At 37.0% G+C, this 14,859-nt stretch overlaps 1 protein-coding gene and 1 long non-coding RNA gene across 2 annotated transcripts in view; one reads left to right on the top strand and one right to left on the bottom strand.

The window, feature by feature from the left end:
* DNAI3 (dynein axonemal intermediate chain 3) overlaps positions 1–14,859 on the top strand; it is an 82,185-nt gene that overhangs the window by 52,265 nt on the left and 15,061 nt on the right. The window contains exons 15-18 of the mRNA XM_060625657.3: positions 577–721; positions 2,125–2,212; positions 10,198–10,328; positions 14,194–14,257. Coding sequence (XP_060481640.1) covers positions 577–721; positions 2,125–2,212; positions 10,198–10,328; positions 14,194–14,257 — 428 coding nt within the window. The remainder of the gene's footprint in view (positions 1–576; positions 722–2,124; positions 2,213–10,197; positions 10,329–14,193; positions 14,258–14,859) is intronic.
* LOC132673202 (uncharacterized) overlaps positions 1,537–14,859 on the bottom strand; it is a 39,587-nt gene continuing 26,264 nt past the window's right edge. Inside the window, exon 3 of the long non-coding RNA XR_013557530.1 lies at positions 1,537–1,770. This is a non-coding gene — a long non-coding RNA (uncharacterized LOC132673202). The remainder of the gene's footprint in view (positions 1,771–14,859) is intronic.

The following is a 14,859-nucleotide window of genomic DNA, read 5'->3' as shown; positions in this document are numbered from 1 at the left end:
TGGTGTGCTGACATGAACTTCGAAAATGTGCTAAATGACAGAAGCCAGTCACAAAAGGCCACATATTCTGATTCCATTTATGTGAAATGTCCAGAAGAGACAAGTCTATACAGACAAGAGGTGGATGAGTAGTTGTCTAGGGCCGGTGGGAGGGGCTGGGGGCAATGAGGAGTGACTGCCAATCTGTACAAGATTTCTTTTTGGGGTGACAAAAATCTTCTAAAATTGACTGTGAAAAATTGAAAACCACTGAATTGTGTACTTTAAATAGGTGAATTTTGTGCTATACGAGTTAGATTTCAATAAAGTTGTTATGTTAAAAAAAAAGATGGTGTCAGTCTCCAAACTCAATTCTCCTATAATATTCGTGTTAATACTAGCAAAGTCATGAAATAACCTTATAAACTGTATAATTTTCTATAAGATGCAAAACAGTGGCATTTCATAAAAATCTTACTTTCAGAGGTATTAAAATACAGCCATGATTACATTGCTAATGTGTAACAGCAGGAAGTATGGTAGTTCTCAGGCTATACCTCTTATTTATATTAAATAACATGTGAATTTTTTTTAAAGCACAATATGTTTTTGGGATATCAGATCACAGAAAGCTTTAACCCCACCACCAATAGAGAAAAAGAAAGAAGAAAGTATTGAAATTCCTTTTGATGTGCCATCTACTTTTTTGCATCTAGATCTCTCCTGGAAACCCCTCATTAAGGTGAGTAACATGCAGTTTAGTCCATTCTATTAGCTTATATATACTTTGTATTGTGTACATGCATTTGCATACATATATACCCACACTCTAAAAGTGGAGGAGCTCAAATTAGCATAAGACTTTATAATTTACGTATTCATTTAACCAACTGATTCTTTCATTGAGGATTATTATGATGCCTGCTTAGGTCAAGCCCAAAATCACAATTTTTGTGAACTCAAGATTGACATTTGTTCATGTATTAGCAAGCTGCAACTTATCAATGATTTGTATAATAACTATTCATGTGCATGAGCAGTTCTCTGTAAATCAGTAGGCTCTCCCGTTAGCTAGAAATGCTAATTTTGCCCCAATGTAGGCAAAATTCTGCATGTTTCGCATCTAGTAGGAAACAGTATTTTAATACCCATGAGCAAACAAAAGCGAAAGTAATTGAAAGAGTAATTGCTTGCACTTTTCTTGAAAAGCAGAGCTTGAATAAAAGCAATTTTAATTTGAGAAAGATATGGCTGTGGATGGAATATGTATGGAAAGTATGAATGAGCTTCCGATATTGATGACTTTCCTTTTTTAGAATGTGTAGTTCTAATTCCAAACTTAATACTTTTTTCCCTTTGTTGTACGAGTGTCATTATTATATTACATTACATTACATTACATTACATTACATTACATTACATTACATTACATTACATTATTATATATTTGCTCCAAATGGAAGAGAGAGCACAGAGGGGTGAGAATATTCCTGAAGTAGCTGGGATTAAGGATTAGAAATTAGAAAGGGTTAGGAATTTTCTGTGGTAGGATTTACTTGAGCTATAAATAGTTTTAAAAGAAATGTGCAAAGACTCACCTGAGTAATTGTAAGCATGTAGACAAACATCCTGATGGAGAAACGTGGGGCAGATGCTGTGAGGGAAAAATATCCTGTTCTGGTGCAGACTCAGGGCCACTTCTGGAGCTCAGGGACATGTGTGTCCCCAAATGGACTAAGCAGTGCCAGGCAGATGAAAAGACCCCACACAACCTTCTGGAGGTTCGTTTAACTGAAAGATTTAGGAAACAGGAGAATAAGCCCTTATTTTATATTAAAACCAAAAAGGATATATTATGAAACAGAATACACAATATTTTCAGAAATTAAACACACGAGCCTGGGATTTGGAAAGGAGCTCCTGGACAAGCACCCTTGGGTCACAAGGTTTTAGAAACTGTGGTTTAGACACTATCCCTGGGGAAAAGCAACCAGAAATCTGAAAGAGAATGGAAAAGGGACAAGGGGAGGGAGGTGGAAAACAGCCATCTGGGGGCAGATCTGTTTTTCCAATCATTTGGAAAAGCAAGAATAAATCACCCACAGGATATATAGAAATAATCTTTCTTATATGTTCTCCCAAAAGATAAGGCTGTCTAAAGGTGAAACAAGTTTAGACCACTGCCCAACCAAGATCAGCCTGAGTGAGGACCATCTCCTTTACAAAGCACAAGGTAACTGCCTTTGCTTATTAAAAAGGCATGAGGGCGTCCCTGGGTGGCTCAGTCAGTTGAGTGGCTGACTCCTCGTTTCAGCTCAGGTCATGATTTCAGGGTTGGGTTGGTGAGTTTAAGTCGAGATGGGCTCTGCACTGACAGTGTGGAGCCTGCTAGGATCCTCTCTGCCTCCCTCTCTCTGCCCCTCCTCCGCTCATTCTCTCTCTCCCTCCCTCTCTCAAAATAAATAAATTAAAAAACATTTTTAAAAAGGCATGTAATAGTTTGAGTATTAGTGGTTCCTTATGTCTACAGTGAGTTAGACGGTTGCTAAGATAGTCTGATTTGTAAAAAGAATACAGAAACTCAAACTCTCCAATATGGAACTTTATAATGGCTCTAATAACTACAGCCAACACATTAAAATTGCCTATATACACACAAAGATTTCACAGGATTCAGTTCAGCTTAGTTTCATAAACATTTATTGAGTACATTTATATATGTTTGAAAGCTCATTGAAAAATTTTTACAAAACTGTCTTAATAAGTATGCATGTGCTCAAAGAATAGTTGTATAAAATGGAACATATCTCAAGTCTAGCAAAATAAGTTATGAAATGTAAGAAATAAATTACCATTCCCAATCAGAACATAATAGAAAAATTAATATTCGTACAGCACCACCATAAAACAGAGTAGAGAAATAACAATTGACTTTTTAACCTATCTCAACCCATACACCTTTGTTGAAATAATTGAAGGGTACACATATAAATGTCAAAGCTATTAAAATAAAGGTATGCATGAATATCCCACCCTGAGAGCAATGCATAATGGAAATGTACAAGAATCACTAGAAACTGAAGTACTTTCCAAATATTTGCCTTATCAAAAGGATTTCCATTTATAAGTTGTTGAATGTTCAGTTAAATGATAGAATATCTCAGAAACATATATATCTAATACCCAGCTTGGGCAAAACTCACTTTGAAGCTGTGTGTTTCATAGATACAACTCAAGACCTCATGCTAAAAACCAACCAACCAACCAACAAAGGGATCACTATATTTTTATGGACACTTTCTAAGCAGTATTAAAACATCTCATGTTTTTATGTATTTGGGCCTGCAAAGGCCCAAATTCCAGATTCCAGAGGGAATCGAAGTTGGGTTCTCTTCTCCACTTCTTTGTATTCAGCTATTGGCTATAATTTATTGAATTTCAGCCATGAGTCAGGTACTGTGCTAGCTAATATTGCACATGGTTTCATTCACTTAACAGTTATTTATAAAATTCTCACTTTATGCCAGGCCCCAGGAGTGTAACAATGAGTAAAACAGATGCCAATGATCATGACAATCCTGCAAACTGGGAGTTTTCATTACCATTTTATAATTAAGGAAACAAAAACTGAGAGAGGTTAATGTAACTTGTAAAGAGTAACTCATTAAATACCTTACTCTTTAAATTAATGAAAACAGATGATCATGAGGATGTTACTGCTTTTATCCAACTACTAGTAAGGACATTACTGTATCTTTTATAGTGTGCTTTTTTTCTTACTCACTTTTAACAAGTTTATTGAGGTATAATTGACATACAATAAAATAAATGTACATGTTAAAGTATTCAATTTGATATGTATTGACAAATTAAAAATCCATGGAACCATCACTATAATCAAGATAATGAACATATCCATCACTTCCTAAAGGTGACTCACATAAAGATGCATTTTTTAACACCTCCCTCCAGCACCTCCCCCACCTCCACCTACCAGACCACCACCGATCTGCTTTCTCTCACTATGTCAGTTTGCAATTTTCTAGAACTTTATGTAATTCAAAGAGTATATGCGCTTTGGGGGGAGTCTGACTTCTTTCAGTCAGTATAATGATTTTGGAATTCATCTATGTTGTTGTATACATCAATAGTTAATTCCCTTTTATTCTAGAGTAATATTTCATCATATGGATATACTGCACATGTTTATCCATTCACCTGTTGATGGGCATTTGGGTCTTTTTCAGTGTAGGGCTATTACATATACATATACATATACATATACATATACATATACAAGCCTTTGTATGGACATATGATTTTATTTGCTTGGGTAAATACCTAGGAATGGGATGATTAAATAATATGGCAGGTGTATGTTTAACTTTTTAAGAAACTGCCACAGTGTTTTACAAAGTGGTTGCACCATTTTACATTCCAATGAGCAGTGAGGGAAAGTTCCAGTTTTTCCACATCCTCATGGATAGATGATATGGCTAGTCTTTTTACCTTAACCATTCTAAAACATGTGTGGTGATATCTCATTTGCGTTTACCTAATGACTAAAGATGTCGAGTATATTTGCATGTATTTTTTTCCATTTGTATACCTATCTTCTTTGGTGAAGTGTCCATATCTTTGATCTGTTTTTTAGTTGTGCTGTTTGTTTTCTTATTTCAGAGTTTTCAGAGCTCTTAACATATTCTGCATACTAGTCCTTTATCAGATATGTGATTTGCAAATATTTTCTCCCAGTCTATGAAATATTAAGCATTATTCTCTTAACACTGTCTTTAGAAAAGCAGAAGTTTTTAATTTTGAGGGAATACAGTTTGTTCTTTTGTGGGTCATGATTTTGGTTTTGAATTTAACCCAAGTTTGGGCTACTTTTTTTCTAGGAGTTTTATAACTAAGTTGATGATCTTTATTGAGATAATTTTTTTCTCTGCACAAATTATGGATTGGAGTTCATTTGCGTGTAGTGTTCCAGTGCCATTTGTTGAAGACACTGTCCTTTCTCCACTGGATGGTTTTTGCACCTTTGTCAAAGATCACCTGTCCTAATATGTGTGAGTCCATTTCTGAACTCTCTATTTTGTTCTATTGATCTGTATGTCTTATCTTTACACCAATACCACATTGTCTTGATTACTGTAGCTTTGTAATTAGCCTTGAAATTAGTGCTTTCAACTTTTTTTTTCTTTTTCAAAATAGTTTTTGACCATTCTAGGTTTTTTGCTTTCCCATGTGGATATTGTATCTTTTGTCTTGGATAAGCCTGCTCTGACTTTGATTGGAATTGTGTCAAAACTGTAACTCAGTATTATGAGAATTTGGAGTCTGCCATATAAAGTCTTTTACCTCATAAGTACAGTATATCTCTCCATCTATTTAGGTCATTAATTTCTCACTGATATTTTATACCTTTCAGTGTACAGGGCTTTTGCTTCTTATGATAGGTGTCTCTAAGTCTTTCACATTTTTTGGTGTTCTAGTAAATAGTACTTTCAAATTTTTAATTTTTGATGGTTCATTACCAGTGTATAAAAATACAATTAATGTTTGAGTATTGATTTTGTATCCTTCAGTCTTCCTAAAATCACATTAGTTATCATGGCTTATTTGTAGAGGATTTATATAGGTTCTCTAGATGATAATATCATTTGGATTTTTGCTATATAGATGATAATGTCATCTGTAAATAAGGACAGTTTTACTTCTTCTTTTCTGATTTGTATGATTTTTTTCCTTACCTGATTACACTGGCTAGAACCTCTAGGGGAGAGCGTTCTTGTTTTAATCCAGATCTCAGGGAGAAAGCATTTAGTCTTTCACAAGTAAGTATGATGTTAACTGTAGGGTTTTTGTAGAAGCCTTTATCAGGTTAAAGAAGTTCCCTTTTATACACAAGTTAATGTTGGATTTTGTCAAAAGATTTTTCTGCATTTTTGCAGATGATCATGCTTTTTTTCTTTTTAAGCTTATTAATATGGTAAATTATTTTAATATCCAAATGTTAAACTAGCCCTGCATTCCTGGGATAAACTCCACTTGGCTGTGATTTAGTAATTGTAATACCTTAATTTTTTTAAAGAACAATTTTTACACTGTTATCTCTATATTTATATCTGTGTTTATTCAAAACATTTATTAAACTCTTGCAAAGCAACAGGCTCTGAGGATATAGCTGGGAAAAGCCAATTCCCTGCTTCCATGGAGCTTACATTCTGGTGGGATAGATACATATCTACATCCACTTAAGAAACGACCTATTTAAAACAAATCCTGAAGCATGCCCCCAATGTCATCAAACAGAAATACTCCCCATCAAATGAATGTTCTCTTTACAGACAAAGTCACTTGGTGGATATTTCTTCTTTCTTTCTTTCTTTTTTTTTTTTTTTCCTGTGGATATGTCTTAGAGAAATATATCTCTCTTTCTTAGAATATTATTTAACCTGATAAATTTGGCTAAATCAGTTCATAAAGGGAACGGACAAACATGTTTTTCAATTCTCAGCTGAGACTTTAATTGGCTGTGTCCCTTTACGTGTGTTCAGAAGTCTGTGTTGGCAGGCAGTACCACAAATCCTGGAGAAAATTAAATTTCACTTGGTAATCTCAATGGATCTTGCTAACACACTCCTCTTATCACTATAGGCAGTTACCGTGGGTTGTGACTGGCCTCTTGTGTAGATGGCCAGCTCTCAGAACTTTACTTGAGATCTCATTATGGTATTTTGAATTTCCTTACGACACACTGTCAGCTATCCACCTACTCTGGCCAGACTTGAACCTATTGACTAGAATACACATGGTCATATGCTTCTTGACCATGTTCTGTGTATTGTCTGTATTGGTTCTCCTCCCCCTCCTCTCCACCAAGAATCACAAATTCAGCTATTCCACTGGCACACCCTGGGGAGCACTCTCAGGAGCATTGTTTGGTACTCTGTTGTCACCTAGTGGCTGTAGGCTACTTGGCTTTTGCCTGCCATATTAGATCCTTAGTAGTCTGCCCTTCTGAGTAGTCACTTTAAGATGTTCTTTTTGTTTATTCTGTTGCGGAAGACTTTGCTCTAAAAGTTTTTGGAATTCCTACTCTGTAATTGCCTTCAGAGCCTCCGTTATATTCTCCTAAGCACTGTGGCATAGTGGTTAAGGATGTAGATTCTGGAGTTTGGGTTTAAACCCCAAAGCCACAATTTATTATTTGACCAGGTCAAATTACTATACCTCTCTGTGCCTTACTTTAAAACAAACAAACAAACAAACAAACAAACAAACAAAAAACTTATTTGAAAAGAGATACATGAAGATAACGGAAGCAAATAATGAAGGTAACGACTTCATGTAGTATTGAGAAGATAAAATGAGTTAATATATATACAGCTCTAAGAACAGCTCTTTGTCAACCCACAATAAATGTAAGCCACTGTATATGAGGCCTGGGCAAGCTACTTAATCTCTCTGAGCCTCACTTTATCATCCTTGAAGGAGAATTAATTCTTAACTACCTTGGGAGTTATTGCGAGAATTGAATGAAATGGTGCATGTAGAGCACACAGTTCAGTACCTGGCATGTAGTCATGTAGTAAGCATTCAGTGTTAGCTGCTACTGTTATGCTGGGCCCTGGTGATGGAAATCCATGGATGGAAAATCCATGGGGATGATGTTGATTTTAATAAATATGCAAGTTATTCCAGTCAAGTCTGAGTAAACACAGTTGATGACAACATTTTTGTCTGGCTTCATTCTCTTTAACTCCACCACATTCAACACTATCAACGTAGCCCCTTTTCTCAGAGCTCCTGCCTTGGTTTTTGTGGCTTTCCTAATACTTCTTCAGTTTCTCTCCTCTGCCCTCTTTCTCTGCTGCCCTCTCAGCGTGGATATGCCTCAAATTCAAATTTCAGTGGTATGCTTTCCACGTTCCTCACTCCTTTCAGTAACTGGGTCTACTCTTAATCTGCTGAGAATCCCCCACTTTGCCTCTTGCTATCTCTTGGGCTTAAACCCAACCTGCTCCCTCAATGTCCGTGTGTCCAGAACACAACTTGAGTCATCCCTGTTTCTCTCCTCCGGTCCCTACATCCAGTCTCTCACTTAGGAGAATTAGGTCTTCCGTGATAGCATATCTCACCTTTGCCTCTTCCTTTGTGTTACTGGTAGTGACCCCTGGATCAGGCTCTCCTTGTTAGACCAGAGGGCTCCAGACTTTTCCATCTTGCATCCCATCAAGAAAAATTTTTGAGCACATATTGCCAACAAACATGTATTTATTTACCAATTACATACACGTTCTACTCTACTAATATGTTAATGTGTATTATTTAGAAAGAGAAAAACAGACATTGAAATGAGAGTGATGAATTTGAAATATTTTAATGATTTTAATTTTATACATTAAATGGATAAAAAAATGCCTTTTTCCTCATGTTAAATGTATATGAATAATATCTTTTAGTAAGAACAATGTGATTAAATGTACCTAGTTATTTCTTGACATGTTGATTGGCACTTTGTAATACAGCTATTTACAAGTCCGGTTTCATGTTTGGCTTACCTTGTTACTTGTTTTTGATGTCTTATCTTTTGGGAAGGGAGACTGCCCAAAGCATGTAGATCCCTAACAAAGGAAGCACTGGTTGATTGTACCAACAAAATCATAATTGTTTCTCACTTTTGTCCAGAATTATGTTATAGGTTTTTTTAATGGTATATATATTTTTAGTGTAGCTGAGGTTTTCTTCTATTTTAGTTTTCATTTATATGTTTGTTGGTTGGTTCTTATGTTCATTTGTTAGTATTCCCATGGTTGATATAATCTAGATGATGATGTATTAAGATGTGGGGAGTAGGGTTTGATGAGGATATATTTCTCTACCACCTCTCCTAGAAATTTAATGTCACATTTTTAAAAAACTAATAAGTAACCTGGGAATATGCCCAAGATAATATCTTTAAGAGAATAAAAAAGCAGGATAAAAGCTAAAATGCCCAATTAAAAGAAAATCCTTTATATATTCACAGAATATATATATTCACAGAAATGTAATTGTAGGGAGACATTTTAATGGTGGTTATCTCTGGAAAATATGATAATGGATGGTTTTTCTTATTTTCCTCATGCTTTCCTCTATTTTCCAAAGCTTCGGTAAATAACATTTATTAATTTTAGCTCATAAAAAGACTTTTGTTTTAAAACAAGATGACATCTTTGTTTTTTAAAAAGACTTTTGTTTTAAAAAGAAAGAAGGCCCAGATGGTGTTGGAATTTTAGCCTCCAGATTTTTTTTAAAATTTTTTTTAACGTTTATTTATTTTTGAGACAGAGAGAGACAGAGCATGAACAGGGGAGGGGCAGAGAGAGATGGAGACACAGAATCTGAAACAGGCTCCAGGCTCTGAGCTGTCAGCACAGAGCCCGACATGGGGCTCGAACTCACGGACCGTGAGATCATGACCTGAGCTGAAGTCGGACGCTTAACCGACCAAGCCACCCAGGCGCCCCTAGCCTCCAGATTAACTATGCTCTGTTTGCATGTGTAGTTACAGCGATAATGCGGTACAATCCCTGGTGTTCTTAAGTAATAAACATGAGCTAACCAGAAAACTTTAAATTATGTTCCATGCATGTGCTGTGCTTGTGAAAACAAGTAATACATTTTAGATGGATTTATTTTTTGAAGTTAGATCATTTTTGATACTTAAAAGTCTAATCATGAGTTATTTGAAAAAATTCCATACAATGCCAAATGAATAAAAATGACATGAGTTTCTCAGTAGAGAGTTTTACTGAGAGTATCAAAAGTAATGTAATCCAGAGGATATATTTTATGTCCAATTTTTACTGTAAATAATTCTGAAATGATATAAATAATGTAGAACTGTTTTTTAAACTGGGTGCTGTAGAACTTTTTAGAGCCCCTGAAAGTAGGTGGAGGGGTCTCCTCCTTCCCACCAGGAAACCCTTTAATCACAGCAATGCAGGTTTTGATAGATTTCACATGCAAGGGTTCCTGCATATGCTTTGGTTTGAAAGACACGTTCCACTGCTAAATTAGAAGTCTAAAGATGCTCATACTTATGCCCGCCACACTGGGGAGAGAATGGGGCAGATGTGTGTGGCAAGGGGCAGAAAATATAAACTAACTATATTTTGAAAGGTCTTTCACCGTAAATATGTGCTCCTTCTATTCATACTCCTCTGAAAGACAAAATATTAGCCCAGAGCAAAGTAGTGAAGGCAGGAGAGATGAACCCATACCACAATCTGGAAGGTGCGTTGGCCAACAATCTCAAGCCTATAGAGGACTTCTGCACAAAGTTCTTTGTTGGAACAGAGGTGAGTTAGAATTATCTGCTCTCTTATTTATACATGTTATATATATGTATATTTACATGTATGTATATATGTATATATATGTGTATGTGTTGATATATGTTCTTATAGCCTTAATTTCAGTTTTATTGAGGCATAATTGACATGAAATTGTAAGATTTTAAAGTGTACATCATAGTGATTTGATGTACATATACATTGTGAAAGCCTTCCCTCCCCATCTAGTTAATTAACACATCCATCACCTCACATATTTATCTTTGTGCGTGTGTGTGTGTGTGTGATGACATTTAAGTTATATTCTCTTAGCAGATTTCAGTTATATAATACAGTGTTATACTGTGGTCACCATGTTTTACCTTATATCCTCAGAACTCACTAACCTTACAGCTGGAAGTTTATAGCCTTTTACCAACCTCTTCCTGTTTCTCCCACCCCCCAGACCCTGGCAACCACTTGTCTACTCTGTTTCATTATAACCTCTATTGTACATTTGCTTTATGAAGGCTTATAATATCTATACCATTTTCATATTTTAATATACTTATTTGCATTGAATTTTTAAAATCTTCATGCTTCATAAATTCATATTTAAAATGTTCCTGATGAATGTGAAAAAAATCTATAAAATTCAGCATGACCTTCTTTACTAATGATTTATTGATCAACCTGCAAATATTTATTGAACACCTACACCATATGGAAGAAACCATGCTAAGTGTTAGAAATTTACTAAGAAAATATATTGCTTTGTTAGCTAGCAAAATGTAGTAGGAAAGACAGTGCAAAACTCACTCAATTCAAAAGTAACAACTGGATATAATAATGATAATGGCTGCCATTTTTTGGCACTTATTATAATAGCCAAAGTGAGCTTACATTCATTGGACATTTTCTATATAGCAGGGTCTGTGCCAGGTATTTTCCAAAGTATATCTCACTTAGTCCTAATAATCTTCATTCATGACTCTATTTCTCTGAAATAAAGGGTTTTTTTCCTAAACCATGGAAAGACGCCATAGATCAGTCTCGCTGGAATGCAGTCTGAGCTCATACTTTAGTATCATGAGAAGATTAGATTACACCAGTTCTCAGAAGCATAATGCCCACCAGGCACAGCATTAGGCCCTGGGTCAGACATGAATCAACAGCATAGTCCCTGTCCACCGGGCACTCACTGCCTAGTTATGGAGCAGACACATTAATAGCATTACCCATGTCAGTGCCCATCCAGAAGCCACGGGAAGAGGACAGGGGAGGTTGGGGAATCCAGACTGTTAGCTAGGACTTTGCAGGTTGAGGAGGCATCTGAAATACCAGGATGAGAGTACAATTCCCAGCAGAAGTAACAGCCTAAACAATGCTTTGGAATTATGGGAGTCTGGGATTTGTCTGGAGACAGTGGAATCATTTGTGCAAGAGGGAATGCTATACCTTGAATGCTAGGTTGGGATCCAGTCAAAGAGCCTTTTCTGCCATGTTAGGGAATTTGAATTTCATTTGGCAAGCAATGGGGCACTTACCAAACAAATACTTGTTTTATAACTTGGGCTGTCAATTTTTATAACTTGGGATTCTAATTTTTTTTAATTCTGGAAAAATATAAGTAACAAGTTACCATCTTAATAAATTTGAAGTGTTTAATTCAGTGCTATTAGATACATTCATATCATTGAGCATCCATCTATCTCCAGAATGTTTTCATCATCCCAAACTGAAATTCTGTACCCATTAAAACAATAACTCACCATTCACTCCTGCCTCCAGCCTACGGCAACCCCCATTGTACTTTCTGGCTCTATGAATTTGACTATTCCAGACACCTCATGTAAGTAGAATCATAGAATTATCTCTGTGCACACCAGAGTTTTTAAAGCAGGGCGATGACAGCTTTAGAAAAACGAATGACCACGAGATCTTAAAATAGAAATTAAAATATGATATCCTCTGCTTAAACCATTCGGTGACAACTCATTCAACCATGAATAAAATCCAAACTCTTCACACTGTGGCCTACAAGATTCTGCATAACTTAGCTCCTTCCTATCTCTACACCCCCGTCAGCACCAGTCTCCCTCTCTCTCTCCAGCTGCTCTGATTTTTCTCTTTTTCTATGCCAAACTCTTCCCTGCCTTTCAAGCCCTTGTCCTTGAAAGGATTAACTTCACCCATCATTCAGCAGATATTTATTGAGCATTTACTATATGCCAGGCACTGTTCTTGGCCCCGGGAATATATCTGTGGGCAGACAGACAAAATTCCCTACCTCATGGGCTGACATTCCAGTAGAATGCTCTTCTACCAACTCTTGACGTGGCTGATTTTGGTTAGAGAGAATGAGGTAGACCCCTCTGGCATCTAGACTGGCCAGGACAGGGCTGAAGCAGGAGGAAATGGAGCCAGGGAGGTGCAGAGGCTGGAGAGGCAGTGATTTCAAGTGGGCCAACCAGAGATGAAGAGGGCATGAGCAGTGGGCCAAGAATGTCAACACAGGGGTAGGAGGAGTAGAATTCTCAGAACCAGGTAACTGGATGGAGAAGGACGTGAAGGTTCCCAGCTAGGTGGCTAATGATATAATGGGCATTTAACATGGATTTATTAACCTGATCCAAGTTATTCTATTCCTCTTTGACTTGGTTCGGTTTCAGTGTTCCACATATCAGTTGTGAGACCCAGGAGGTACTAATAACTCTCCTATAGGACTCTGGCAAGGGCTGGGTCATATACAGAAAGCTCCTAACAACTCTGGCAAGCACTATGCACTCAATCAATGGTAACTGCGGGTGATGTGCCACGGGCAACAGGCTAGGCATGTGCACCAGACATCTGCCGGTCTCTGCTCCCTCAGACTCTGAGCAGCATGAATGGAGGGAGGACTTATCTTCTGACTCTGAATTTCCAGCATGAAGCACAGTCCTTGTTTGTTACACGAGTTAATGAACAAAAGCACAGAGGAGTGAATGAATAGGCCCTGGCCCCAGGGAGCATACTTCACTTTGCGTACTCCAGTGTTTTCCCCTCTCCTCTCCCTCGCCTACACGTCCCAAGCCATCCTTCGAGTCCTCTCAACCCCTCTTTTTATACACCTTTCTCTGTGTTTTCGTCTGACTATCCAGTGAGAAAAACATTGGAATTAGGAGACTGCATCTGGGCGACCTTGACTATATTGTTTCACCTCTCTGAGTCTCTGTGCTCCTTCTATAAGAAAAGGCATGAGACTAAATGTTTTTCTCTAAACCTCTCCCACCTCTGCCATTCACTAGTGCTGCGTCTTTTCCATTTGTGTGGTTGTTTCTGTCCCTTCTTTACACCAGGTTCTTATGACTTCCCCGCTCCTTAAAATGGCCATAAGTAGAGCTGGAATATATATTATTACTAGTTATGTTATTTAAGTGGAACTTCACTTCCTGTTCTCAATTTTAAAAGGTAATGACACCATATTATGAATTTATATTTCCTTTTTCCTCTTACTCCACAAAACTTTTAAAATACTGACTTTGTATCATGCTGAGAACAAATCACTGAATAAGTCACACCAGATCCCTTCCTGGAGCTTTCAGCCCAGTGGACAATTTCCAATTAACAAAAGTTTAAGAACTCAGTAGTTGGAACTTGTGTACATAGATTATCTCCATAAATGCCTGTGTTCTCCATTTCACTATGTGTAAATAAAAATGTAACAAATTCCTTTTTTTGTTCAATGTAAAAAATGTTTAAGCCTTCCCTGCACTGTGTCAAATTATCATTTGATTATGTTAGCCTGCACCTTTGTTTTTGTTTGGGTCACAGTCCATCTTAGCACATGAATATGAGATCGTTAGTCCCTTTGATTGTCTTTGTACTCATCAGGAACCTGTAATATTTTTAGGAAGGTGGAGTGATATATACAGATTGGAAAATGGAAAGAGACCCTGAAACTGGCCGATTGATGGGTAAGTTTTGATGATTCCTGTGTTATGAATAAGTTATTCCTTTGAGCAAAGTGCTGAGTAACCCTGGCCTTGCTAATGGGAGAGGGGCAGGCACCTGAGGTCCTGTCTCTGCACTTGTTACTTAAGTGAGGGCCTCCGGTAGCAGCACTTTTCTCACTGGGAAGTCTGTTCGAAACGCACAAACTTGGACCCTACCCCAAGCCTGATGGAACTGAATATAGATTTTTTTTTAAGTTTTTATTTACTTATTTTGACAGAGAGAGACGAGGGGTACAGAGAGAGAGAGAGACAGAATCCCAAGCAGGCACTGTCAGTGCAGGGGCGACACAGGGCTCAACCCCACCAACCAGGAGATCATGACCTGAGGCCGAAATCAAGAGTCCGACACTCGACTGACTAAACAAACCAGATGCCCCTAAATATAGATTCTTAATAAGATTCACCATGTAATTTGTTTTCACCTCTAATTTTGAGGAGTACTGATCTATTGATGCTTAAATGACTAAGATAATTTAAAATATCTTAATTTTTAATTAGTTGCTGTCTTAATAATTCAACAATTTGGTAGCTCATCTACATGAAAAATACTAACTGATGTGAAA

This window comes from Panthera onca, chromosome C1 (assembly GCF_046562875.1).
Source record: "Panthera onca isolate mPanOnc1 chromosome C1, mPanOnc1 haplotype 2, whole genome shotgun sequence".
Taxonomy (NCBI): Eukaryota; Metazoa; Chordata; class Mammalia; order Carnivora; family Felidae; genus Panthera; species Panthera onca.
Note: the sequence above shows the minus strand (reverse complement) of the source record. Positions and strands in the feature narration are given on the sequence as shown.